The sequence below is a fragment of the Camarhynchus parvulus genome, chromosome 3 (genome assembly GCF_901933205.1).
Source record: "Camarhynchus parvulus chromosome 3, STF_HiC, whole genome shotgun sequence".
Taxonomy (NCBI): Eukaryota; Metazoa; Chordata; class Aves; order Passeriformes; family Thraupidae; genus Camarhynchus; species Camarhynchus parvulus.
In genome coordinates, this window is record NC_044573.1 from 83,690,028 (window position 1) to 83,715,235 (window position 25,208).

The 25,208-nt window shown below is 39.1% G+C and overlaps 1 protein-coding gene across 3 annotated transcripts in view; it reads left to right on the forward strand.

Moving 5' to 3' along the window:
* The window catches only part of ARHGEF10 (Rho guanine nucleotide exchange factor 10), a 111,206-nt gene that overhangs the window by 34,763 nt on the left and 51,235 nt on the right, over positions 1 to 25,208 (forward strand). For 2 of the 3 annotated variants that reach the window (XM_030946624.1, XM_030946625.1), the window contains exons 7-18: positions 165 to 221; positions 2,797 to 2,960; positions 6,129 to 6,245; positions 7,407 to 7,521; positions 9,944 to 10,056; positions 13,690 to 13,767; positions 13,992 to 14,171; positions 15,439 to 15,555; positions 17,366 to 17,458; positions 18,845 to 19,015; positions 21,374 to 21,519; positions 23,853 to 24,028. In XM_030946624.1, the coding sequence (XP_030802484.1) occupies positions 165 to 221; positions 2,797 to 2,960; positions 6,129 to 6,245; positions 7,407 to 7,521; positions 9,944 to 10,056; positions 13,690 to 13,767; positions 13,992 to 14,171; positions 15,439 to 15,555; positions 17,366 to 17,458; positions 18,845 to 19,015; positions 21,374 to 21,519; positions 23,853 to 24,028 (1,527 nt within the window). The remainder of the gene's footprint in view (positions 1 to 164; positions 222 to 2,796; positions 2,961 to 6,128; positions 6,246 to 7,406; positions 7,522 to 9,943; positions 10,057 to 13,689; positions 13,768 to 13,991; positions 14,172 to 15,438; positions 15,556 to 17,365; positions 17,459 to 18,844; positions 19,016 to 21,373; positions 21,520 to 23,852; positions 24,029 to 25,208) is intronic. The other variant, XM_030946626.1, reaches the window with a different exon arrangement.

A 25,208-nucleotide genomic window follows, 5' to 3' on the forward strand; every position in this document is an offset into this window, starting at 1 on the left:
GTTGGAGAGGACCTACAGCATTTCAACTGCCTGACCATTTTAGGGTTGACCAAAGGCTAAAGGCATGTTAAGGGCTTTGTCCAAATGCCTCTTAGATACTTGGTCCCATTCAAATTTTAGGAAGTTTCTCATTTGTTGGTTTTTTTTTTCTGTCTTGATTTTAGACCCCGATGAGGTAATTTATGATGATGTGCCAAGAGAAGATTCAGACTCTGAACCAGGTTTGAGGTCTTTGTAATGTTGAAAGCAATGCAAAATGGAATTATGTGCATGTATACTAAACAGATACGTTCATTAAGTGCCTAAAATATATGTAAATGGATTTACCATTGTGTCAATAATTGGTGGGTCTTACAGAGTTCAGAATTATACTAATACTTAAAAGACTATCTCAGCAGGTCTCCTATACTGCTCGTCTCAGAAGCTGGATTCTACTTTGTTTTATAGATACTGTTCCAAATGCTTGAGTACTCTGCATATTAGAGAATTACAGTGTTGGGTGTTGTAGCTGTAGTGCCCTGAACAACGCAAGATGGTTAGGAAAATGGTCTTTTAAATCCTTAAATGATGTATGATAATGTATCATTGTCATGGTGATAGAGAGAAGCTCTTTCCTTGAAAGTCCCCTTCAATATATAAATGCTTGATAGATGGAAGAGATGGTCCAGGGTGGCTGTTCACCATCCTGATTGTGACTCTACACAAATGTTTTATTTCAGCATTGAAGTGGTTCACTCCTGATGGTTGTGACCATGTTTGGAGGGGGCAGAATAGATCTCAATGTAGTTGCTGAAGTCAAGATTTTACCTTTACTGGAAATGATGGAGTTAGGGCTCAAGAAGCATATTTCATTGAGTTCTTACTCAGCTTTGTTTTGCAGTTTTTGGGTATAGTGAAGTCTGCCTAAAGATCAGTTGCTACTGACTGATTTTGTGTTTGAGTGAATTGGCTTATTGGGAGCTCAGCATCTTACTCATCGTGGCTCTCAGAGGGTGTGGGTCTTTGATACTGAAATTGTTAATGAATCAAGAAAACGCTCGAGCTTTGCTGTGTGAAACCCACATTAATCTTTAAAGCTGTAACAGTTTAATTTTTTTCCTTAGTAGTGTTCAGGCAAGGTGTTTTACAAATTTTTACTAAATTTTTTAAATTTATTATTGGAAAGAACCATGCTACATTCATGACTTGAATGCTTATATCACTGGAAGTTCCCTCATTGCTGCTCTGAGCAGGGACATCTTTGTGCTGTTGCTGATCAGTCAGGAAACAAGTACCAGGCCCAGGTGGCTGAGCTGGGTGGGATATGGGGCAAAGCTCTGCTGAGCATATTGGTCAGATTGTTTAGCTTAACCCATAAGACACCAATTAAAATTTTGATTTTCGTGTTGTCCTCTAAGACATTGAAAGATTCTGAGGAAATAGGTAGTAAGGGAAGTTTCATCTTCTTACATTCGTGATCTTGATGTTTATTATTTGTATATTTTGTCAGGGAGATGCAACTATTCCAAAAAAAGTTTCAGTGGGACAATCTGTATTACCACATGGACAAGATAAATTCACCCAGTCATGGGGTAAATCCTGCCCCAAAGCTCACAGCACAGGTGTTAGACTTCTTGATTTATTTTGACTTACTATGATGGTTCTTTTAAATTACTCATTGTGTTAGATTTACCACTAAGATGCCTTCTTCAGTAACCATATTTTAAGGACACTCTTGATATGCATGGGGATTTAAAAAAAATTGAAAATCTGAATCTTCCAAATTAGACTAATTAAATCCTTTATAATTAACACAGAGGATTCCAGTGTTAATATTAAAATCCAGGGTTTTGATGCGTGTGTAAAACATATTGGCTTTTCTTTTGAGTACATATTTTTTCTCTATTTAAATGAAATGTCAATCTTGTAATAAAAGCACAGCTGCTGTTTCCTGGATTTAATAGGAGCCAGTTGTAAATGCTGCATCATAACTTCTGACAATAGGGATTCCTGATAGAAGTGTTGTACCACGACATGTCCACACTTTTCCACTTGTACTGACATATGATGCTGCAGGTAGAGTGCATTCCTGTTTCCTGTTAAGAAATTGGCTCGAAATTTGCCATTTTATTTTGAGTAAGTTTTATGTTCTCGACATCTGTGCCAATAGAAAGACCTGTGTCTTTAACAGGAGGTACTTCAGTCAGCCTTTGTAATACAGATTTGAAAAGGTTATGTCTTGAAAAGGTTAATACTTCAGGTTTTTAGAGTAAATCATGAGCAAGGCAGCTGCCAGGTGTGGGAGACTTCCAGTGACTGGTGGTGATGAGTCATAAAACACCATTGTGTAACATGTTTCTTGCTGCTTTAGTCTGACCTGTTCTGCTGGAAGTAGTGACATTTTCATTCGATTCTTGCCATGTTTTACCATTTTTTACCATGTCCCTAGGGACAAATGAGAAGCTTAAATGTGGAAGAATGATGTTTGTCAGTGCAGATGTCTATTCACAGTTAGAGTTTAAACTTCCTTTGAAGTTCTAAATAATTTTGTGGGATTTGGACACAACAGTGTCATTTGAGTAGCACATGTTTCTAAAAGGATCATGGTGTGTACCCATAACACTGTCCTTTTTTAGTACTCTGTTTCAACAAAGACAATCCACTTTGGCTATTTGAATATTGGATTTAATTCAAAATTTTTAATGTGCATACAGAAATCTGTACAATTCTTTGTAGCACATCCTGAGTAAGTTTTCCAGTGTTTGAACAAACATACATTTCAGTGTAGCTTTTTTTATTTTGGTTTAATTCTTGCAGAGGAAATGATTTATGATGACGTTGAAAATGGTGATGATGGTGGAAACAGCTCGCTGGAATACGGGTGGAGTTCAAGTGAGTTTGAAAGCTATGAAGAACAGAGTGATTCTGAGTGTAAAAATGGAATTCCCAGCTCCTTTTTGCGAGGCAACCACAAGAGACATGTATGTATCCTGCAGTGCTGCTCAGTCATTGAGGTTGTCCTGGTTTCCAACGCTTCCCTTTCTCTCCTGTATTTCTTTTTTTCCTCAATTCAGTTTCTAATGCCAACAGCATCTTTTTAAAGGAGATATGAATCAGTGTGGAAGTGACAGTACATAACAAAATGTAACAGGGAAAAGAAGATATGAAAATATTAAACAGAAGTTTCGTACAAAAAAAAGATACAACTCAAATTGGATAAAAATTAAATTAAAAATGAGATTGTTTTTCTTATGGGCAGTTCCTTACCTTCTCTTCTTTTGCACTTGCTGGATTAGTGTAAGTGGTAAATAAATGTGGAAAATAATGTGAAGAATAAATGGGACAAGCCTGACAAGAATTGATGGTTTGAGATCTTTAGGTGCTCAAAAGTCACAAAACTCTTTGCCAGCGTTCCCTAGCTTTCTGTCTTAGATCTGCATCAATTTGCTTGTTTGAAAGTGACTGAACTTAAAAAACTTCTGAAAGTAAAAGATTTTTGTAATCAAAGAGAGTTCTACCTGTTAGGAGAGGAGAGAAGAGAGGCAGCATGATTAAAATGATCCATCTGTGCCACTTCTCAGGTCTCGTGCCTTTGGCTCCATGTGTTCTGCAGGAGGCAGGAAGGCACAGGTGACACACGTGGCTGTCCTCACTGCACCTCTCCCATTGCATAGGGAGAGAGGCCCTGGGCTCTTGCCTTCTGTTCACCTTGGCTCCTCTTCTTCTTGAGTATCCTCTTTGTGAGAGGCTCCCAGTGTGTGCTGACTGGGGACAGACCCCCAAGAGCCGCTTGGCAACTGTGTGTTGTGAGCTGCCTCAGCACCCCGTGGCTGGAATGTGCAGGGATTGCAGACAGGGTGTTATTTCATGGGACCCTTATTTTCATTTTGCAGGTTTCTTAACTTGATGAGAATAAAAGCCTTACTGTCTGTGTTTCCCTCCAGTACATGTAATCTGCTCTCCCCTCACCTCCATCCTTGCTACACGTCCTTTGGAAATCAGGGAATGAGCAATTAACTGCAAGACTTGAGCCCATCCAAATCTGCACTTTGTAAGCTGAGTGCTCATCCTCTGGTTTTGTCTTGGTTTTGTTCTGACTAGAACGTTCTTAAGCTGTTGCAGCTGTTTGTTTTGCAGTTTTTTCTAACAAGACTGAAAAAATGGAGTTTGAATTTTTTTTGTTTTAAATACCTTGGAAGAGACTAGGAAATTACTTTGCATGTGAGTGTGTAAGCCTTAACATGGCTGCTGACTTATTTTTTTTGTTTTAATCTTCTCTTGTTATCCCTAGCTTCAGCTTTGGCCATAGTCATAAGAATTTATTTATCATATGTGAACAAAGCAAGGTTTAAAGCCATTTTTTGGAACTCTTAAAAGTTTACTTTGATCTGTCATGGAAAACTGTTGGCAGTGGTTGAATGTGATTGCACCAGGATCAGGCACAGAGTGTCTGAGCAAGAGACTGAGGAGTGATGAGAGAAGAGGGGTGTGCCCTTGGGTACTGCCGTGCAGATGGCTTTTTCAGGCCTGTAACAAAAGGTTTTGGGGATTGCCTTGTGAGGGTGGGTGTGAGGAGGTAAGGAACACTTGAGCTGGTGGATGGAAAAGTCACATAGGCTCCTGCACCTGGATGGGTTGCTGGGAGATGGAGAAATTAGGAAATTAGGGAAGGGTTTTGGCAGAGAGTGAGGAAGGAAACTTTAGGATTGCCAAAAAACCCTTGCAACAAACAACCAAGAAAACAACAACAACAAAAACAAAACAAAACAAAAAAAACCACAAAAAAACCAACCAAACAAAAGAAAAAAAACCAAAAAACCCCAAAAAGCCAACCTCAGTCCTCCCTGCATTGGCATTTCAGCACAGGCAGACATTACTCTTCTTTATTTACATTTTCTCTGTATCCATTGCTTGTACTAATTTTCACTTCTCCTCAGGTCCTGTAATGGATATTACCGTATATTACCAGCACATCACCTTCTGTAGCCTTTCAGAGCCTGTGAGGGACTTGCCCTACTTATAATTTTAATGTTAGTTGAAAAGTACAGCAAGGTTGGATGTGGGATTTTTAATTTTAAGTGCTGGTATGACTTCCCTTGAAGTCACCTTTTCATTATAATTCTTATTATTCTATTTATTTACTATTTTATTTTAAGAAGGGAAGGTTTTTGTGCTGTTAAATATTTCTTGTCTATGAACCAGATGCTATTCTTTATTATACTGCTGTAATGCCAGAATCATGATGTTAGAAGTAATTGCATCCTGACCCAGCCTAGTGGAACTACATGCTGGGCCTGTCGCTTTGTTTTCAACTCAGTAGGCCTTCTCTTCCCTGAGGCTTTGATCTCTTGCCAAATAACTCTGATATCAAGCTGAGGGGTTTTCCACTGGACTTCTATTATAGGGCACACCAAATATTTTCCTCTTTTTTTTTTCTTTCTTTCCTGGTTGTGTTTTAACCTCTTTTATCTACCTTTGTCAAAATGTTTAACAAATGGTAATTAGTGTTCCAGAGCATTCCTTTCTCTGTGATAGTTTCCTTACCTTGCAAATGAATATATTAATGTATGAGATGGTTACACCCAAGTTCATACAATGAGACTATGATGCCTGTGGAAACCCCAAGAACATGAATCCTGTTAGTGTCTCCTTACCTGACTCACTGCCCTGTCAGTTTCCGTATTCTCAGGTTCCAGTAATCTCCACAGGTTCCTCAGTCTCTTAGATTTCTTCTGATTCACTGTTTTGAAGGATAGTCTGAAATATAGACTAGGTTTTGTGCTCCAGTGGATAATGCTTATGGTTAAGGCTGATGTATCATTTCTATGTGGTTTTTAAGAGATAGGCACAATACAATTAAGATGTATCACAATTTAGTTGCCTTAGTCTAAGTGGCTTTGCCCCTGTCTTTACAGAAAAGCACCTGGCGGAGCTCAGCAGTGCCCAGGAGCGATGGTCCCTTCCTCGGACTGGAGTTTCTCTCAGTGATAGTTTTCCCTCAGTGATAGTTTTCCCTCAGTGATAGCTTTCCCTTAGCTGTCTTTGTGTCAGTAGATAGATGGGGCAATGTGCATGATTTATGTGAGTGCTTTAGCATGCAGTTCTCGCTATGGCTTTTTGAAAAGATTGTGTCTTTTTATACACTGTAGCTTTCTCATGACCTAACGCGTTTAAAGGAGCATTATGAAAAAAAGATGAAAGATTTGATGTCAAACACTGTGGGAGCAGTAGAGATTCAGCAACTAAAGCAAAAACATGAGCTGAAGGTAGTGTAGTTGATTTTTGTAACTACCTACATTTAAATAATTGCTTTTCCAACACAGACAATGTTGTCTTTTATTAATAGCTTGAAAAAGTAGACAATAATTTGTATGAAATGAATTCTGAATGTGCTGAATTTTTATTGTGCAGTCTTAAGTTAAAGACTGCAATATTGCTATATTCTTAAAAATACTTGGTCAAGGACCTTTTCTCATGCTTACTTTTAATGTTAGCAGTCTCAGAAAATGAGATAGGGCATTTTCTTTCCCTGATGACTGGTGCCCTTATCTCAGAGTGTGAGCCAGGTGTACAACCCTAGTGTCTCTCTGAGACCATGGCTCCATGGGGCTAGCCTCGCCCTAGCTCTGCAGTGACACAGGGTCAAATTGGGAATCTCCCTGCTCTCCATTTTGAATGGAACTGGCATGAACAGACTGGGTTTTTGCAAAAAGCTTCAGTCTCAAACCCAGAAATTGCCTGATTGCATCAAGGCGGCTTTGTTTGTGTTCTGACAGTAGTGGGGATTTTTTGTTGTAGTGACATTTTGGGAAAGAAGTACAAAGCAGGGTATTTAATAAACATTTTCCAGCAAAGGAAAATTCTTTGGTGTTTTTTTTTTTTGTTTCGTGAACTTTCATTTGACTGCAGTAGTGTACTGTAAGATTATGGAATTCTTATTAATCAATGCATTTCTTCAATGAATGATGTTATTAGTTGTAACTTTTTCCTTCATAACAGTGTTTGTTTAAGAATATAGTTAATATATAACTGAGTCTAGGGGATTATCTTTAGGTCAGAAATACTTTGGAAGAGTTATTTGGACACTGAAAGATGGACAAGACCTCTGGCCAGTAATGACCTGTGAGTAGTAGGTATTTGTTCCATAAGATAACATTTGAGACTATTTAAAGTATGTTTGAATGCAGAAGGGTTCTTAAACATTTCTGCTCTTTTAGACTTGCATACAGTATTGCCATGAAGTAAGTCCTTGTCTCCAATTTTTATTTTATTTTGAAATACAGGAGCTTGGCTCTGAGCTTTCATGGTTCTCTCTACTTGCTGTACAGTCATTTGACTTTGGACAATATTGATAGCCTAAAAGTGTGCAGGCTCAGATGCTTTCCTATTATTCACTGAACATGTAGACTATATTTTTTATCTTGCAGATGCAAAAGCTCATGAGAGCTGCTAGAGAAGGTACCAAAGATGGACTTGAAAAGACAAAAGCAGCTGTGAAGAAGGGTCGTTCCTTCATTCGGACAAAATCTTTCATTTCTCAAGGTATATGCTATTTACAGTGTTTCTCTTTGTTACATTCTCTAGTAATTTCTGGGAAGGAAGATGAATGGCCTAGCAATTTTTTGTAGTGGGAGCTGAGAGCTAGATGCAAGAAATCAGATATATATCAAAAATGTATGGTATAATATTCAGTTCAGATGACAGTATGGTCAGTGCATCTTGACCAGTTTTTTCTGTTTGGGGCAAGAACCTGTATGACCTGAGAAACCTGAGGACCACAGAGAAGGATCAATTTAAGAACAATAACAACAAGTCCCACCAAGCAGTGTGATCTAGGTACTGGTAGATGGGAGTATGGAAGAGATGTTAAGTTACTGTCCCCAGCCAGCAGCCAAACCCCACACAGCCACTTGCTCACTCCACTACCACCAGGACTAGGGAGAGAATTAGAAGGGTAAGAGTGAGAACTTGTGGGTTGAGATGTAGACAGTGTAATAGTGAACATAAAAGCCATACACAAGCAAAGAAAGACAAGGAACTAGTTCACTGCTTCCCAAGGGCAGGCAGGTGCTTATCCATCTCCAGGAGAGAAGGGCCCCATCACACACTGTGGTTACTTGGAACACAAACACCATCACTCCAAACGCCCCCCTCTCCTTACTCCTCTTTCCTCCCACTTTATATATGGAGCAGGATGTCATATGGTCTGGAATATCCTTTTAGTCAGTTTGGGTGACCTGTCCAGGCTGTGTCTCCTCCCAGCCTGCCATGCACCCTCACCAGCATGGCAGTATGAAAAGCAGAAAAGGCCTTGGCTCTGTGTAAACCCTGTTCAGCAATAAAAAAAAAAAATTCTATATTATCAACCCCTGTGTCCAAATCCAAAATGTAGCTCCATACTAGCCACTGTGAAGAAAATTAATTCTACCCCAGTCAAAATCAGCATAGTTACTAAGTCTGTCCAGGTCCTCCATCAAATAACTCTTGAATGTCAGGAGAATGTGCTGTTAAGACATGGCTTTCAGTGGAGAAGTAGCTGAGTATTTTAAAAAGTTCATCACTGGTAAGGACTAATGCTTTCCATGTTTAAGAGTGAATGAAAGCAGGGGGAAAGTGTACTGCTTAATCAGTTTGATGATTTTTGATGAAAGTTGAATTTGGGTTGGGAAAACAGAAAGTGATGTAAAATCAAAAAGCCACAGAAGTATTTGTGTTCTTTCTGGAGTTGAGAGAAAGTGACAGTCCTTTGTCATGAGCCATGGCAGCACCTGTCCTCAGGTGATTTTTTCAAGAGTCAGGTGGTAAATTAAGCTAATTTCTTTTTCAGGATAAGTCTGAGAGATAGTGTATCTTTCTGCTCAAGTGTCTGCCCAACTAATTGCATGGTAGTAACTTCAGAGTTTATAAAACTACAATTTTAGGAAGCTAAAACCACAAGGCTGGAACAAAATATTTTTATTGAGAGAGGTAACATAAAGTTGCTGTATGGGCCAGGACACATCTTACATCTCTGTCATGACCTCTGACTGCTTCTCAATTTACTTAATTCACAGCTTGAGTATAGAAAGGTACACAAAATGAGGTGATGAAAAAGTGTATCCTCAACTTCTTGCAGTTGAACAGATGAAAATTATCTGCAGAACAGTGTTACAATGGACCTGGCATTCCTTCTTACATTTCTAGAGATTAGGTTGCAGACCCAGTGTACCTGTGGGTGGCTGAATCTCATATCCACTTTCCAAATCAGCAGGGAGCTAGTGAAAAATTTCTTAACTAAACTCACAAGTTTCTCCCAGACATCAGACCTGCTTCCCTTATTTCTCTTTTTGTTCTGTTTCTCATACTGTTCTTTATGTCTCCTTTACTCGGGTCTGCTTGTTTGCCTGGCTATGTACTGCCACCTATCAGTGCTCTTCGGTGGTGCTTTTTCAGTTAAATTTTTACCTGCTGAGCAATGCAGAATCACTCACTCCTTTCGGATGGAAACAAAATTTTTGGTTAACTTGGCTACTTTAGTTCAGCTATAGAAGGGTGTATGGAATTTTTTTAGCTGGATCATGATATGGGTGTCTTCAGTTTCTTCCCAGTGATCATTTATTTTAAAACTGCTGTCCCTGGGGCTGTAGTGCTTTAGCCCAAGTTGTCATGTCCTGCCCTCTGGACAGCCCCATTCTCCTGGCTGAGAGGAGGGAGCAGTGGTCAAGCAAAAGATGGTTAGGCTGTCTGCAGCTGGGAGATAATAGGATGCCTTTGAAAGGTGTTCTCTATTAGAGTACCTATTGGTAGTAACATTTATGTGATTTCCCAGATGATACAGAAGTGCCAGGAAATTTATTTTGTTTGGTAAGTGAAAATTTATTATTTCCGTGCTCAGATGATAGAATCTTTGCTTGTTTGGTTTTGTTTTGCTTTTTTATTCTTTCAACCCACATTTAGAAGCTGATATTTAGTTATTTATTTGTAGATCACAGATCATCTTGTCTGGAAGAAGAAGAGCAAAATTTATTTATTGATGTGGACTGTATGCATGCAGAAGCAATTATGACTCCTATGCCTGAAGGATTATCACAGCAGCAGGTAGTAAGCTTTGGGAAATATGGTCTTCTTTTTTTTCCTCCCCTTCTGCTCTGCACCAGTGACTCTTAGGAGCCTGTGATCTTCAAACATATTGGCATTTTACTTAAGTAGACATCAAATTCAGAACTGAATAAGTAGTTTTTTGAAAATTTGTGTGTGTGCATAGAGTTGCATCAGTCCTGAATTCACCCAGAGGTGCAAAATGGTTTGCATTATAAAATTATCTATAAGAACTATATTGTTTCACTACCTGAACACTTAAACTAGATGTGATGGTTTTGAGTGAAAAAAGGATGGAGTTAAAGCATTTTTATTGAACCAGAAAACATTGTTCCAGGTGCTCTGGGATTTTAATTTTAAATGTAGACAATATCCTCTTTGAATCCAAAGATTTTTCTTGGTTAAAAAAAAATCATCCCCAGTAAAGCCAAGTCTACAGAAGAATTAATTTTGCTGTTTTCCACCTCAAACTGTATAGTCACTGTGGAAATCACTTCAAAAAATACTGAAATCAGCATCAGTTAAGAAATTTTGGCTGAAAATAAATCCCTTGGGTTCATGTTACTCTATTGTTTTGACAACTAATAACTGTATGAGAGTTTTTTAACTTCTTGTGGTGCCAAGTCTTGAGTTAGTTGGTCAGTACCTTAAGAAAATGATCAAGAAACCAAACTAAGGGGCAATTGAGGAGAGTGCCATATATTTTCGGGATTTTTTTGTTTTGTTTTACCTTTTACTTGAGTGAGGTTTACTTTTCTCTTGTGTTTAACAGAGTGAAGTACTAATCTTGTAAAAAGCCACTACCAAACTGTGTTCCATTACTGTAAGATTTTAATATGAGATTTCAGCATCAGTCTGAATGTTCTTTTCTTCTTTCCAAATAGGAATTTGAGTTTCACCAGGGTAGTTTTGTACAAATAAGTTTACCCTCCTTTGCAAAAAAAACCCGGGGTGCTTGTAGTTTGGAACAAACTGGTAATAGTTGTGTAAGTCATGCCAAATATTGCTCATCTGCCCAGGAGGAGCTCTCCGAGTGGGCAGGAATGGAGTTAGGAAAGCCAAAGCTCAGCTGAAGCTAGTGAAGTGTGAGAGGCAGCAGTGAAGAGGTTCTGACATGTGCCTTGAAAACAAAAGGAGGCTGAGAAGAGCACAATACACTGCTTGGTCGGGCATGGACCTAGTGGTAAAGGGTCAAAACCTTTGCCTTGGGTTTCACTGGTGAGGCTTGTCCTCGGGACTCAGCCCATGAGCCCAGAGGCAGGTCGGCTGGGGTGAAGCCTAATCTGCAACTGGGGGAGCTGAGACCATCTGGACATACAGGTGTCTGTGGGACCAGATGGGATGGATGTAAGGATGCTGTGGGTAAGGCCTTTCTCAGTCATCTAAGATCACAGTGATCAGAAGACTGTGAAAAAGTGTCACACTCTTACCCACAAGAAGGAGAATTGAGTCTGGCCTCACCTCAGTCCCAACAAAAGTGATGCAGCACTTTCTCTTGGGAGCTATGTCTGTGTTCAGTAGGACAGGAGGGTGAGTGGGGAAAAATCAGCATAGATGAGCCAGAGTCCATTTGTGCACGACCAGCTTGAGCCACTTTGAGGTGACGGAGGGGAGAGGTGATTGTGTCTTTCAGCTGTCTCCTGAAGTATTCCTGTACTCCTTTAGGTGAGATACCCTCTGTATGGGTGGACTAAGAGGTGTGTGGGAAACTGGTGAGGACACCACACTCAGTGAGTCTGTGGTACAAAGTGCAGCGGGTGGTCAGTGTCAGTGCTCAGGAGCAGGCATGGGCCTCTGGCATGTAAAGCCTGTGTGAGTCATCTGGATGCCAGCTGCAGGGCACATCTGGAGGTGATGCCAAACTGGAGGGGTGCAGCAGCTGTGTGGGGGAGGTTGGCTGCTGGTCAGCAGGGCTCTGGTGGGCTGGGTGCACAGAAACACTGGAGCAGTTCAGGGGGGCCAGCATAGCCTGGCTGTGGGAAGGCTGTGTCACAGCCCTGGGTGCCCCAGGCCAGGGCCCCCTTCCAGCCCAGCTGCCCTGTCGCAGCAGAGCTGCTCTGTGGACATGCTGGCTTCAAACAGCAGGTGGCATGATGGCTTCTGTTTAAATCCTGGTGCCTGCAAGTACTGAGGCTAGGGCTCATATCTATTGCAATAACCTGAAGCCACTACTAAGTATTGTTTTTGTGTGTTATAGAGCCTGAATTTTTATTTCTACAGATGTTTGTTCTTTTCAGAAGAATGGACTGTGACTAAAAGTAGGATTAGTATTCTTCACCAGAGCCACTGATCCGCTATACCAAATAAGACACTGCTAAATCCATTCTAAACACAGATTAGACACAACTAATTTTACTGTATATATCTTAAGCAAAGCCTCAGATAATTTTGAAGTGCTCCTTTGAAATGCCAGTACCTGAAAGAAAATTCTTACATAACCTGCATTTAATAATGTAAAATACAAATGTGGAAAATTTAAAGGCAGTGATGGTGGAGGAGGCAGGAGGCTGCAGGTTCTAGAGCAGAAAGAAGCAAGCCTGAGATTTGAGTTTCATCGTCGTTTAGGCTAGTTTAAAATAACAAAATGAGCAGGTTTTCCTTCTCTTGTAGTTGTGGAAAGTGGTTTGACCCTACTCCTGTGCTGTCTTCTCCCTCATAGTCCCCCTTTGAAACTCTAGGGTGAGCTGGATTAGGAAATGGATTTGGGTGAAAACAAATCCTTGTAACCAACAAGAAATCTAATTGATGGCAAGAAGCTTAAGTTCTAAACCAGACTGGTTCTCCAGTCCTTCCTGTCCTGCCACCCTCATGTCCATACAAAGTGTAGTTCAGCTGAAGCAGAAGGTGGAGAAGGAGGTGTAATAAATAGCCTGTAGTTTAGCATGAAATATGGTAGCTTTTCCTGAAGGTCTTACAACTCTGTCAATGCACATAAGTATAGATAGCATGGGGGTCTTCACTTATGCATGGTAATGCCCAAAAGAAAATGCTGACTTGGATACTTTCTCAGTTTATATGGTAGAGTTTATATGGCCTTAACTTTAAAAGACAATTAGTATTTGCTTGTTTGACCTTCATGTTGCTCTTAATAAATTTATAAAACCTATTAAAAATAAAATTTAGGACTGATTTTTTGGAAAATTGTTTCCTATTTTTTTGTAGCAAATCACTGAAGTAGTCAACATTATCTTATACCTATGATTTTTTCCATTAATGCCTACATATATACATTTAAGGTGCATAGGATTATGGAATATCCTGATTTGGAAGATCATCAGGATTGTTGAAGCTCAGCTCCTGGCCCTGCACAGGACAGCCCTAAAAATTGGTGCCTAAAAGCATTGTTAAATGCCAAAGTCAAAACACAAGTTTCAGAAGTTAAGCTTGGACTTAGAACAGTTAGAAAAAAATATAGATACTGATACAATAATTGTTGTTTTCTTTAAAGTAAGTACTTTTAAAATAATAAATTAAATTACTTTTGGAGAGTGTAATTTTAGTACAGTTCCAGTATTGAAATTGCTTTTTATTTCTTTTGTTTTATTAATGTGAGAATTTTATAATCATCATTTCCAACTATAATGAACGTGTTACCTGATTAGAGCTTTGGACAAAATTTTGTTGTTTCAACAGGTTGTGAGAAGGTATATTTTGGGCTCAGTAGTTGATAGTGAGAAGAATTACGTGGATGCTCTCAAAAGAATCCTGGAGGTACCTTAATATCTTTTGCATTTTAAAATTTTGAATATTTAAAAAAAATCATTAAGTATCATTAAGGAATCTTTCCTATGACTAACACAGATTTTGCTACAGATGCTTCATGCCAAATGTTCAGTGATTTTGTGCATGTGTACTGTTGCATAAGTTTGTTTTTCTGCTTATAGAAGTCCCTTTTTTTGTTTGTTTAAATCAATTTGCTTTTTCTTTTTCCACAGCAATATGAGAAGCCCCTTTCAGATATGGAACCAAAGTTACTGAGTGAAAGAAAACTTAAGATGGTCTTTTATCGAATTAAGGAAATTCTTCAGTGCCATTCAATGTTTCAGATTGCGCTGGCAAGTCGTGTTTCTGAGTGGGACTCTGTTGAAATGATCGGTGATGTCTTTGTTGCTTCAGTAAGCAAATATGTCAGAACAGATAATCTGTTTTTATTTTAGTCTTGTTTTTCTATCTCCATATCTTTCTAACTTAGCTGCTTTATTCCCATGTTCTCTAATGCCTGTGGCAACTGTCAGAGTATTTGTGTACTATCCTGGTAAGGAAACTGCCACCAACATGTCTTCAGCTTGGTTGGCAGATGTGAAATGATTGTGAGAAAAGTTTTCAGGCTTTGATTAATCTTTCAGACATTTAATAAACACTTTATTTTTATGAGAAATTAGAGATTCACAAACCCACAGAAATTAAGGTGAGACTGAGGCTCAGCATCTCGTAAAAAATGGGTAGTCATGCCTAGTAGTGTGCAAGTAGAAAGAAACCACGGGTAATGTCCTGAATTCCTGAGTTTGACCTGAGATGGGGCACTGATAGAGAGTATTTATAAAACCCTGTCCCATCATTAATGGAAGTCCATTCAGTAAAGGACAGAATAAGCTACTGCTTTAAATTAGAGAAAACAGGAAATGGCCTTGGTTGATAGAAAGATGTTGTTCACCATGAAAGTGTGGCTCAAAGAGGCTGCCTGCCTTCTGGCTTGAGTGCTTTGTTTTATTGCCACCCAGGTGCTGGAAATCACCACCTTTTTATGCCTGCTGTAAGAGAGCTGGGATCTGATCACAGTTCATCCAAAATGAAATAGTCACTGAAGATTTGTTGTTTAAAGCAAACCTGCCTTGTTGTGTCTGAAGCAAGTTAGGTAGTCTTAATGAGACCAGCTCTGCAAAAGAGAGGGATGAAGTTACCAAGAAGGCAACGAGTGGTGGTCTTACCATTCCCATGACTGTTTGCAAGCCACACAATTTGTTTGCTTTTTTTGGTTAGCCCTTAATAGCCAAAGTCAGGATGTGAAGACCCTGGGACTTTGCTGATTTACTTAATCTGGAAGACAGGTAGTGAGATGATCAGGGGATCTCAGTTGTCGATTTGAATCTCAGGGGATGCCCTTTGATTGCCCATAGTCCTTCTGTCCCAGTGTTCTAGTCAAGATGAAACAATTCCTGTGAATACATTTCTTGCCATTCACAGCTGTTATATCTTTCTGTTTCCAGCCTGTCTTCTGCAGAAAGATTATTTTGGGTATTACCAGTATTTCTGTATATCCAGCCCTAGGCCAAGCAAAGCCTTTAGTTCTGAGTGAGTCCCTAACAGCCAAGAGGTCTCTATAGCTGTGCTGGCAGAGATCTTTTGTACTTTTAGTTAAGATTTGCCTTTTTTTCTTTTCAGTTTTCTAAATCTATGGTATTGGATGCATACAGTGAATATGTAAACAACTTCAGTACAGCAGTTGGGATTCTCAAGAAATCTTGTGCTACCAAACCTGCCTTTTTAGACTTCTTAAAGGTTAGTTCATTCTTAAAATAGTTGTGCATCTGCGATAAATAAGAAAGCATGAGTTATGATTTGGGACGAAATTTGACTGCTGATACTGTATATTGTCTCACTGTTTTTATGGACTTAAGATCTCTTTTATGGATTTGGCACAAACAGACCCCAGAGGGTGCCCTTCCAGTATTGTATTTTTGGCATAGTAACATGCTATGTTAGATCTGGGATGTATTTGGAAGTGCACAGTAGTTTTATTGTTATTCAAATCAGTTTATTGGTGTTTGCTTTACTTTATTAGTCTAAACATTAGGATTCTTCCATATCAGGTGAGCTTCAAATAGTAGTTTATCGTATGAAGCCACTTTTTAATTTGAAATTTATTTTAATTCTACTTTGTTTATTGTGTTGTGAGAGGTAGTGCAGCTGGATTTCCATTCTACAACAATTTCCCTGGATTTTGAAGATCGTGTTTCTGGTTTGGGGTTGAAATTGGTGATTTGGTGATTTTTTTTGCAGAATGCACACTGCCCTGTTGCATATGATGCTTGTCATGATATGTATGGAGAGCCTGGCACACACAGTAGAAGTGCTGTGAATCCCTAGGGTTGACACCTTACAGACAGTACACAGAATCCATTGCAAGGCTTTTGGGTTGTCTATGACATTGCTGAGAGTGTGAGAGCTCAGCTTGTCTCATTCCCCAGGCATCCTGGATTGAGTTCTGCCTCTCAGAGCTGGTCACCCTGTCAGGTCTGTTACAGTGGTCCAAAAAACAGTAAAAACTGGGTGCCTAGTGCAACTCTTAGGTTGCATAGAGAAGGGTTGCAGGGGTTTGCCTTCAGATCTTAAGTTAACTAACAACTTTTTAAGTGTGGACAACTGTGTGCAGGATGATATTTTGGAAGCCTCAATCATCTTGAAGATCAGACTCTCTAGTGAGCGTGTTGTCACAGGTTAAACATGTTCTACTGTTAAAAGCATGTTTTTCCAATAGAGACATAATCCACACCTCTCATTACTGCTTGTCAGGGCCACACTGGTTCTGCTTGCAGAAGCACAGCCAAACTCTGATGACAGATGACACTTCTTTACCTTTCCTTTTTTATTTTTGCCCACCAGCAATGAAGATCAAAATCTTCATTACTGCTGTTTGGAAAAAAATAGATGTTTGTATAGATAACTATGGAAATAAATTGTTGTGAAGCTGATAGTTGTAGCAATAAATAGCAATTTAAGCAAAACACCAGTTTAACATTGCTGAGAATTGCTTTTCTTTATATTGAGTATTTCCTCTAGCCTTTCTTTTTCTGGCCATTTCTGGCTTATTTGCACGTGCAAAAGAAATTTGTCTAGTTTTATCTGCCATTCGTGGTAACTAAAATAATGGATTCTAACATTTTTATTTCCACATATAAATCAACATTTTTTTCTTTGTTTCTTCTGATAAAGAAGATCAAAATCTCTGGTTGCATAGCACTGAGATTATGATGTTTTCCTTAGATTTCCTCTTAAAAACCATATGTAGGTTTTTAGACTTATAGGTGCTGCATTGGTTGTGTGGCTTTGGCCCAGCTGTATTTATTAAAGAGGATATTTCAGTTCAGTGGCAGGCCATCATTTTGATAATGATGGGTTTTTCTAAAAGGTTTAATATTTTTTAATTAAATCTTGATAGTAAATGGAATCTTTAGTCTCGTTATTATAATTAAGCAATATAAGCTTAATGTATAGCAATATAGAAGAATTTTTAGGAAATGTTTTCCTTTCCTTCTGTAACTGGTGGAAATGTGCTCATGTTAGTAAATGTGTCTTTCTTGCATTGCAGCAATGTCAGGAGTCAAGCCCTGATCGCATTACACTGTATGGTTTAATGATGAAACCTATCCAACGTTTTCCACAGTTCATTCTACTATTGCAGGTAAATAATGTTTACCAAAGGGAGGCTCCTTTTGCATTCTTGCATAGTTTACCCTTGGGATTACATGGTAGTTGTCTTCTGCTATAGGATCAGATTGCAGTGGAAGTGACCACGAGATCATGGGGAAATAAAGAGAAATTTCAGTGCATTAAACATGCTGATCTCATAGTCTGATTACTGGGATGGGCAGTAATGACACTGCAGGAAGGCCTTAGTAAACTAGATTTACTATAGATTACTTGCTAAGTAAAATATAGCTTCTGAATAGTTTTCTACTGAAGGTGTATTTCAAATATGCAACTTGTTTATATCTGTTAGCTAGTAACACTTCAAAACATGAATAGGAACTTAGTGGCATTACTTTCCATTGAAGAAAAAAACAAGTGGATTAAATTCATACCTTGGATAGTTTAGAATATGTGTGAGATGCAGAACAACAGTCCACTCTCTGACTGTTGGCTCACAGAACCTGCTAGAGCATGTTCAGCTTCCTTCTGACCTGCAGTGTCTTGTTTCTTTTCCCATGGAAACTGTGGATTTGATAGGAGTCCTTGGGTCTCATGTCAACAGGCAGTCAAACTGCAGGAAGAGCACAATTCCCCAGTATAGACCTGCTCCAGACAAATTTGCTCTGTTTTTACCTTCTTCCAGTCCCCAGCAGATCTACCCCAGTAAGCACTGTGTGGTAGCTGTGTTCACAGGTGTCAAGAGCAGGACAGGCTTTGGGCTGCAGCTCTGGGAATTACTGGGGGTAAAGGAGCAGAGATAGTCATGGAGGAAGCATGTGGATTGGAAGCCATGGTTAGAGTTTTGGAAATAGCAGGAATGATGAAGTTTATTGTGGCAAGAAGATTTTTAAGTGCTCTGGGAATGGAGACAAAGTATAATTCAAACTGTTCCTACTGTATGCCTGCAAAAGAGAAAGACTTGGAGGAGCTGTTGTGACCTTAATGAAGTAATGTCTCCTACTTTAGGAGGAGTATGCTGTCCATGTTTTAATGAGGAATAATAACAGTAATAAAGATAATACAATATTATTATGACAGTATATATCAGAAAAATTTCATTTAAAATCATTGTTTATAGACACATACACATTACAGTATATTAATTGATTGCCAGATTGTTTAATACTATCTCCCTTCTCTGTAATTTTGTTCTTTAAATAAGAATGTATGTGATCCCATTCAGTATATTTTAAAGAATTACTATGATATTTGGGAAGTTAAACAATGTGCTGTCTGAATATTCATTAGGTGTTTATTGGTCTTACTCTTTAGTAGTACTCAAGAATGTTGAGTTGTAACTGTACATTCTGTAATCTTTGGAACCTGACTTTGGAAATAAAACCAATGGGGTTTTTTTTGTTTTATAATTACCCCTCAGGATATGTTGAAGAACACTAATAAAGGACATCCTGACAGATTACCTCTACAGATGGCTCTTACAGAGCTCGAGACACTGGCAGAGAAGTTAAATGAAAGGAAAAGGGATGCAGATCAGCGCTGTGAAATAAAACAAATAGCAAAAGCAATGAATGAACGTTACCTGAACAAGGTAAGGAAAGTATAATGGAAATGGAAGAGTCAGTTTCTGGGCCTTGAGTAATCTCTACAACAGACACCAAAGAGACAGCTATGTTGGTTTTTTTCTGTAGAGATCAAGATGTCATGTAGAATGACATGGGGTCATTCTAGGGGTAGATATGAGATATGACCTGCCTCTGGGACTGTGAGATGTCACCTGCCTCTGGGATTGAATAGGCTCACCACTGTGTGCTGGAATAGGCGACACACTGAACTTGCCTCAGCAGTATTGGTGTTCTGTGGCAGTGTAGGAAATAATAATATATACTAAAATCTCATGTACGTGTTCTATGTGGAAAAATTCAACTTTTAATTTATCCTAGAAGCGAGGAATTACTCCTGTGTAAAGAAAGGGTCCATGTCCTTATACAGCAGTGCTCCCAACTGTGAAGCATTACAGGATGTGCTATTGAACGGGTCCAACATCTTCCTTGTTTTAGGGAAAATCTCCATCTATTTCATTCATATGTTTGCATCCTACAATAGAAATATCTGAAAAGAACTCTAGAAGACATTCAGTAAGAAGGAAGGAAGGAACAATCTTTTTTATTTGAGTTCATTAGTAGCTATCTATACTGTGGATATATATATCCTTGTTTTATTTGTATCATAAATGATTCCTTCTTTCCCATGAAGTGAGGCATAAATGCTTCAATTAGTGCTTTTGTGAAGTTCCAATTTATTATCTTGTGGACTCCTTCTGAGGTAAAGTACTGGGGAAGTGTTGAAGGAATGGGATTGTTTTTGAAGATACAAAAAAGCACATCTTTTAGGAAAGCAATAGTCAACCAGAAAACTCTTATTTTAAGCTATGGAATACTGAATTAATTTTCATACTGGAAGAGCATTTCCATTCTAAGTGCGTTAGAAGATGGATTCAGACAATCTTACTTTCTTTTCTCGTTGTCATAATCCTGCTTCTTGAAGCAACTATTAATCATCTGCAAATAGTTCTAAGATACAGAATTTGCTTTTGAAGATGTTGCCCAGGTTACCTTTTGTCAGTTGATATTGATTACAAGATTTTGTGTGTTATGCAGTGGGTGATTCATTGATATATACATGGGTTGTTACTCCGAATCTCGCAGGGTCCTGCAGGCTTGTGTGTTAATATCACAGAATCAGCTGAGTTGGAAGGGACCCACACAGATCATGGAGTTCAGCTCCTGTCTCTGCACAAGACCAGCCCTGAGAGTCACACCAAGTGCCTGATAATATTGTCCAAATGCTTCTTGAACTATGTCAGGCCTGGGGCTTTCACCACTACCCTGGGGAGCTGTTCCAGTGCCCAAACACCCTCTGGGTGAAGAGTCCTCCCCTCACGAGGAAGCTGTAGACTGCAGTGAGGTCTCCCCTCATTCTCCTCTTCTCCACACTGAACAGACCAAGTGACCTCAGTTACTTCTCATACAGCTTCCCCTCAAGGCCTTCACCTTGAGGCCATCCTTTGGACACTCTCTAATAGCTTAATATCTTTCTTACATTGTGGCACCCAAAACTGCACTCAATATTCAGGTGAGGCCAGTGCAGAGCAGAGTGGGACAATCCCTCCCTTGCCTGGGTGGTAATGCTGGGCCTGATGCCCCCCAGGACATGGTTGGCCCTCCTAGACCTGTATATTTGCATATGCAGTTTTGGAAAAATGCTAGCCAGGGTGAAATAGGTGGTGAAGGAGGTGGTTGATTAGAAAATTAGTGAGTTATGGACCATTTTATTCTGTTGGACACTATGGAGATGTGTTTGATATGTAAGGGATTGGTTCATGCTTGCACACAGTGGCTGATCTTCAACCCTTGAAGGCAAATTTCAGGAACAATTTACTTGCCAGGAATCTCTTGGGCATGTCATCTTCTCCACAGTCTGTGACACCCTGGCAGCTGCACTCCTCAGCTCCTCAGTGTGAGCCCAGGGGGACAGAGCAGGCTGAGCACACTTCCTCCTCACACTCTGGCTCCCACTCTGGGCAGCTGGAATCATGTGTAGGTCTTCAGTGGACTATGAAAGAAGAGACTAAGGAAGGAAATCACAGAAATTGTGGAAGGAATAATTTTTTTTTTGTCAAGAAACCTTTATCAGTGTGGAAGATTCCCAAAGCAACCATGGTCTACATTAAGATGCAAAGCCCTTCAAGTCCATATGGATGACAGCAGAATTTACTGTTTCTCTGAATCAAAAGCAGATTAATAAAGAGACCTAATTCTCTTAGCAAATCCACCTGCAATCACTTGTGCTAGGATGGCAAGTGATAACCCATTGTTTTTGCTTTTTGCGTGCTGGATGTTGGATGTGCTGTGTGTAATATACAATGCTAATTGTTTTCGAAATCCAGCTACTCAGCAGTGGGAACAGATACCTCATACGGACTGATGATATGGTTGAGACAGTTTATAATGACAAAGGAGAAATTATCAAAACCAAAGAACGGCGCCTTTTCATGTTAAATGATGTGCTGATGTGTGCAACAGTGAATATTCGGTAAGATTTCACTTACATTTTTTAGATGATCATTTGAACTTCAGATGGAAAAAAATGACACTTATTGAATTGCTTTTGTGCTGTTGTATTTACTGTGGCAAATGGTTTGTAGAAGTAGTCATAATAAAAGGATAACTAGCTTTGTTATAGCCCTCCAAATTGCTGGTTGATATTTGGAAGTTCTAGAGTAAATTTGTAAGAAAATTATTTCAGTTGGAGATTACAGGTAGAAATGCTCTGTAGCGTCTTGTTACTGCTATGTATTAGTGCTTAGTGGAATACAGGCATGCCCCAAGGTAAGACTTGCTTCTTTTCTTCCTTAAATTCAGACTGTAACACACACAGATTTGTAACTTGTCACAATTTGTAAATACCACCCTCTGCAAAGGAAACAACCTCCAACAAACAAACAAACAAACAAACAAAACAAAATCCATAATGGTAATGTGGGTTGCCAGAAAAAACCTGGAACTTGCTAACAAAGTTCCAGATGGGGAAGGGTTATTATCTCTGGGATCAAACATTGAAAGATTAAAGGTGAAATGCTTTGAAAAAAGCCTTTTTTTCATAGCTCCTTCTGTGCTTTTGTTGGCTGTAACTATTACTGTTACTAAATGTCTGTGCATGCCAAGGTTTTGTTCGCATTCATATGTTGCTTGTATCATAAATTGTTTTATGTAATGGTACATTCTGACAAAGAAAATGTGGATTGTTAAAATCTTCCAAGAACAGCTTTTCTTAAGCATAATATGAGTCGATATCTTAATTCATTACTGAAATGTGAATCCTGTACATACATTGCTAAGTGTATGGTTGCTTGGTCTCATGTCCATGTGAGTGAGAAGTGCCATGAAATAACTACACTTCAGAAAATTGAGAAGCTCATGTCAGTTATCCTGTGGTCCTTGCCTTCACAAATTCTTTACTTTCTTAGTAACACTTGAATATTGTTTTTCACTATTCATATTTTATCTTCTTTCATACCAGTAAAGTCTTGGATTTTCTGTATTTGTACTTGAAGCAACAAAGTGCAGCCTGTTTTTGTTTTCCATTAAAACGCCAAAGTTAAAAGTTCATGATCATGCCAGGTCTCTGACCCTCTGAGAGTCATGCCCTCTGTAAAAGTATGGATCTTTTGCAAGCCATAGAAAATTCCTCTGTAACTAGTGGACCCTAGGCACCTGGGACATTTGAGTGTTCCTGCTTTGCAGAAGATAGATATTTTTGCAGGTGACACGACCCTCCGGTCTTTCTCTGCACACAGCATAGATGACCAGCAGGAGCTGGTGGCCTGTCTCTGAAGTAACAGCAGTTGGATGGGGTGGATGCTATCCCTAGTAACTGAACAACTGTGTCCTGCCTTGTTTTTTTTTTTTTTTTGTTACTTCTGAGCTAGGTCAAGAATTTATAAATATTTGCTTAAGTTGTGGCAGTTGCGTTCTTTGTTCATACTTGCTTCCTCATTGAAACAAAAGTCTGTGTTGCAGATAGGTAGCTGACTAGCTGAATTCCAGCATTTAGTTACTGTTCCCAATAAGTGCATTTTGCTGATTTCTCTCAAGCAGTTGACTTCTGGATTTCAGTCATTCTTTTTGTGAAATAAACCTTTTTTGTTCACTTTATCATCTCTTTTGTCCTTTATAATAAATATTTGTTACATGTTGAATAGGAATAAGGGAATGAAGGAAACTAAGTAAAATTAGTATTGATGTCATTTCTATTCCTAATGAGCTTCCTCAGTGTGCTCTTTCCTGTGAAATGCCTGTTGTGATGCACACTTCTTAAGCAGCAGCTCAGGCAGGATTACTCTTGGAAGCTGCAGCAGTTGCAGAGGTCTGCTATACAGAACAGTCTGGGCTGTGGGGCTTGGCAGAAATGTTGGTTTGTCAGCCCTTCAGTTGTCCTTCCTTTTGCCAGCAGTCATTCAAAGGTTCCATCATCTCTACTTCCCTAAACATAGCAGTTACGGCCCAAAAAGAAGTGTTTGAAAAAAATCAGGAAAATGTGAAGCCAAAGTATAATCCCAAGCACTTGTGTTAGGATTTCAGAATGCACATTGATCTTAAAAGATGGTCATTTATGTTTTGCTGTAGAAGTGTGAGGACTGTTGTTGGCAGTCCTGTGGTGCTTGTAGACAAGATTATCTGCACCTGTATGGCTGCTCTTTGCATGCTGGGAAAGGTCAGTTGCAAAAGTCAGCCTGATGCATGTATTTGTTTCAAGTTGTGCACTGTACTCAGGCTGATAAACAGCAGATTTTAGAAGCTAAAATAATAAATAGTATGCCCTGAAACACAGTTGCTTGTCACAGCAATAATTTGTGCATCTTCCAGCTCTTCCTATGAAAGCAGTGGCACCATGACAACTGGCCAGAGGTATTTACTGAAGTGGAGTGTACCACTGGGACAAGTGGACGTCATAGAGTATGGCAGCAGTGAGGGCCAAGGAGACAACTGCAGGTTCCCACCCCAGCTCCCTGCTGAAAATGTGATCATTAACTCTAAGCCAAGTAAGTGACAGGAGTTACTGACTTTTACAGACTACTTTGATAAAATCCATATTTGAAATTCAGTGGGCTACTGAAAACAAAGGAAAGCATTTTGTTGGTGAAGATTTCTGTAACACGAAGAATAGTAAAGCCTCTTTCTTTGGAAACTGAGAATGCATAAAGTGACAGCCAGGCTCCTGCCTTGCAACATGAATTACTTGTATTTGTCATAGATTAGAATTTTATGCATGAATGAGTAAAGAGTTCTAAAGCATGAGAGAGTGCTGATATGCAAAAATGGGGGTTTGATGTGGTGCACCAGTGGTCTTGTGGTCGCTGGTTCTGCCTTTGTTCTTTATCCCACAGTTAGAGCAAAGAAGTTTCTCTCAATGAAGATGACCAAGCCACCCTGTTGCAGTGATTAAGAGTCTGGACACAAGTGGTTACTGCAGGGTAGACTTTATTCACTTCTTTCAAGCCCATGGTATCTTGCCCTTCAAACTTGTGCTTCAGAAAAAACATTAATGAATGTTTTTGAAACTATATGTTAATAGATAATTTCCTCCTAGCCTCTCTCCAAAAATGACCTCAAGCTCTGAAGTTTACAAATTCTTCTGTGCTGTTTAATCCCCCCTACACATCTGCCAACTGCTTTTAAGAGAAATTTGAATTTTAAGACTTTGCTTGTTAGCTAGACTTTCAATATAAGGAGTTATTTTTATGTCCTGTTTATTGCCTAAATATTGTAATATGAAATGCATTCAATATCTCTAGATTGTAATTTGATTCCTATTCATGGATTATAATTCACATGGATTTCAGTCTAGTAGCTTTAGGCATTATTTCACATTACATTTATTTAATATTGCACTCTTGGCTTAATGAATTTTCTCACAGTTGTGCTATGAGGAGGCATAAATGCTACAGCATCAGTGTAGCATTTACTACCCCCTGTATTCTCCAGGATGGCTTTTGTCAGGTCTTCCTGCTCCTCCTTTTGTAAATAGCTACAGAAAATTTTATGGGCACTTATGTCTTTATTTCAAGAATGACTTAATTCTTGTAACTCCTTTTAAGCAATAAGGGAATACTTGGAGAATGACATTAAAGCCTTTATCTTATCATTTACCAGCTGCTGTATGCATAACCCTGAGAGAACTATATAAATAAGTCTATTTCTTAGAATTGGGGGTCCCTTTTG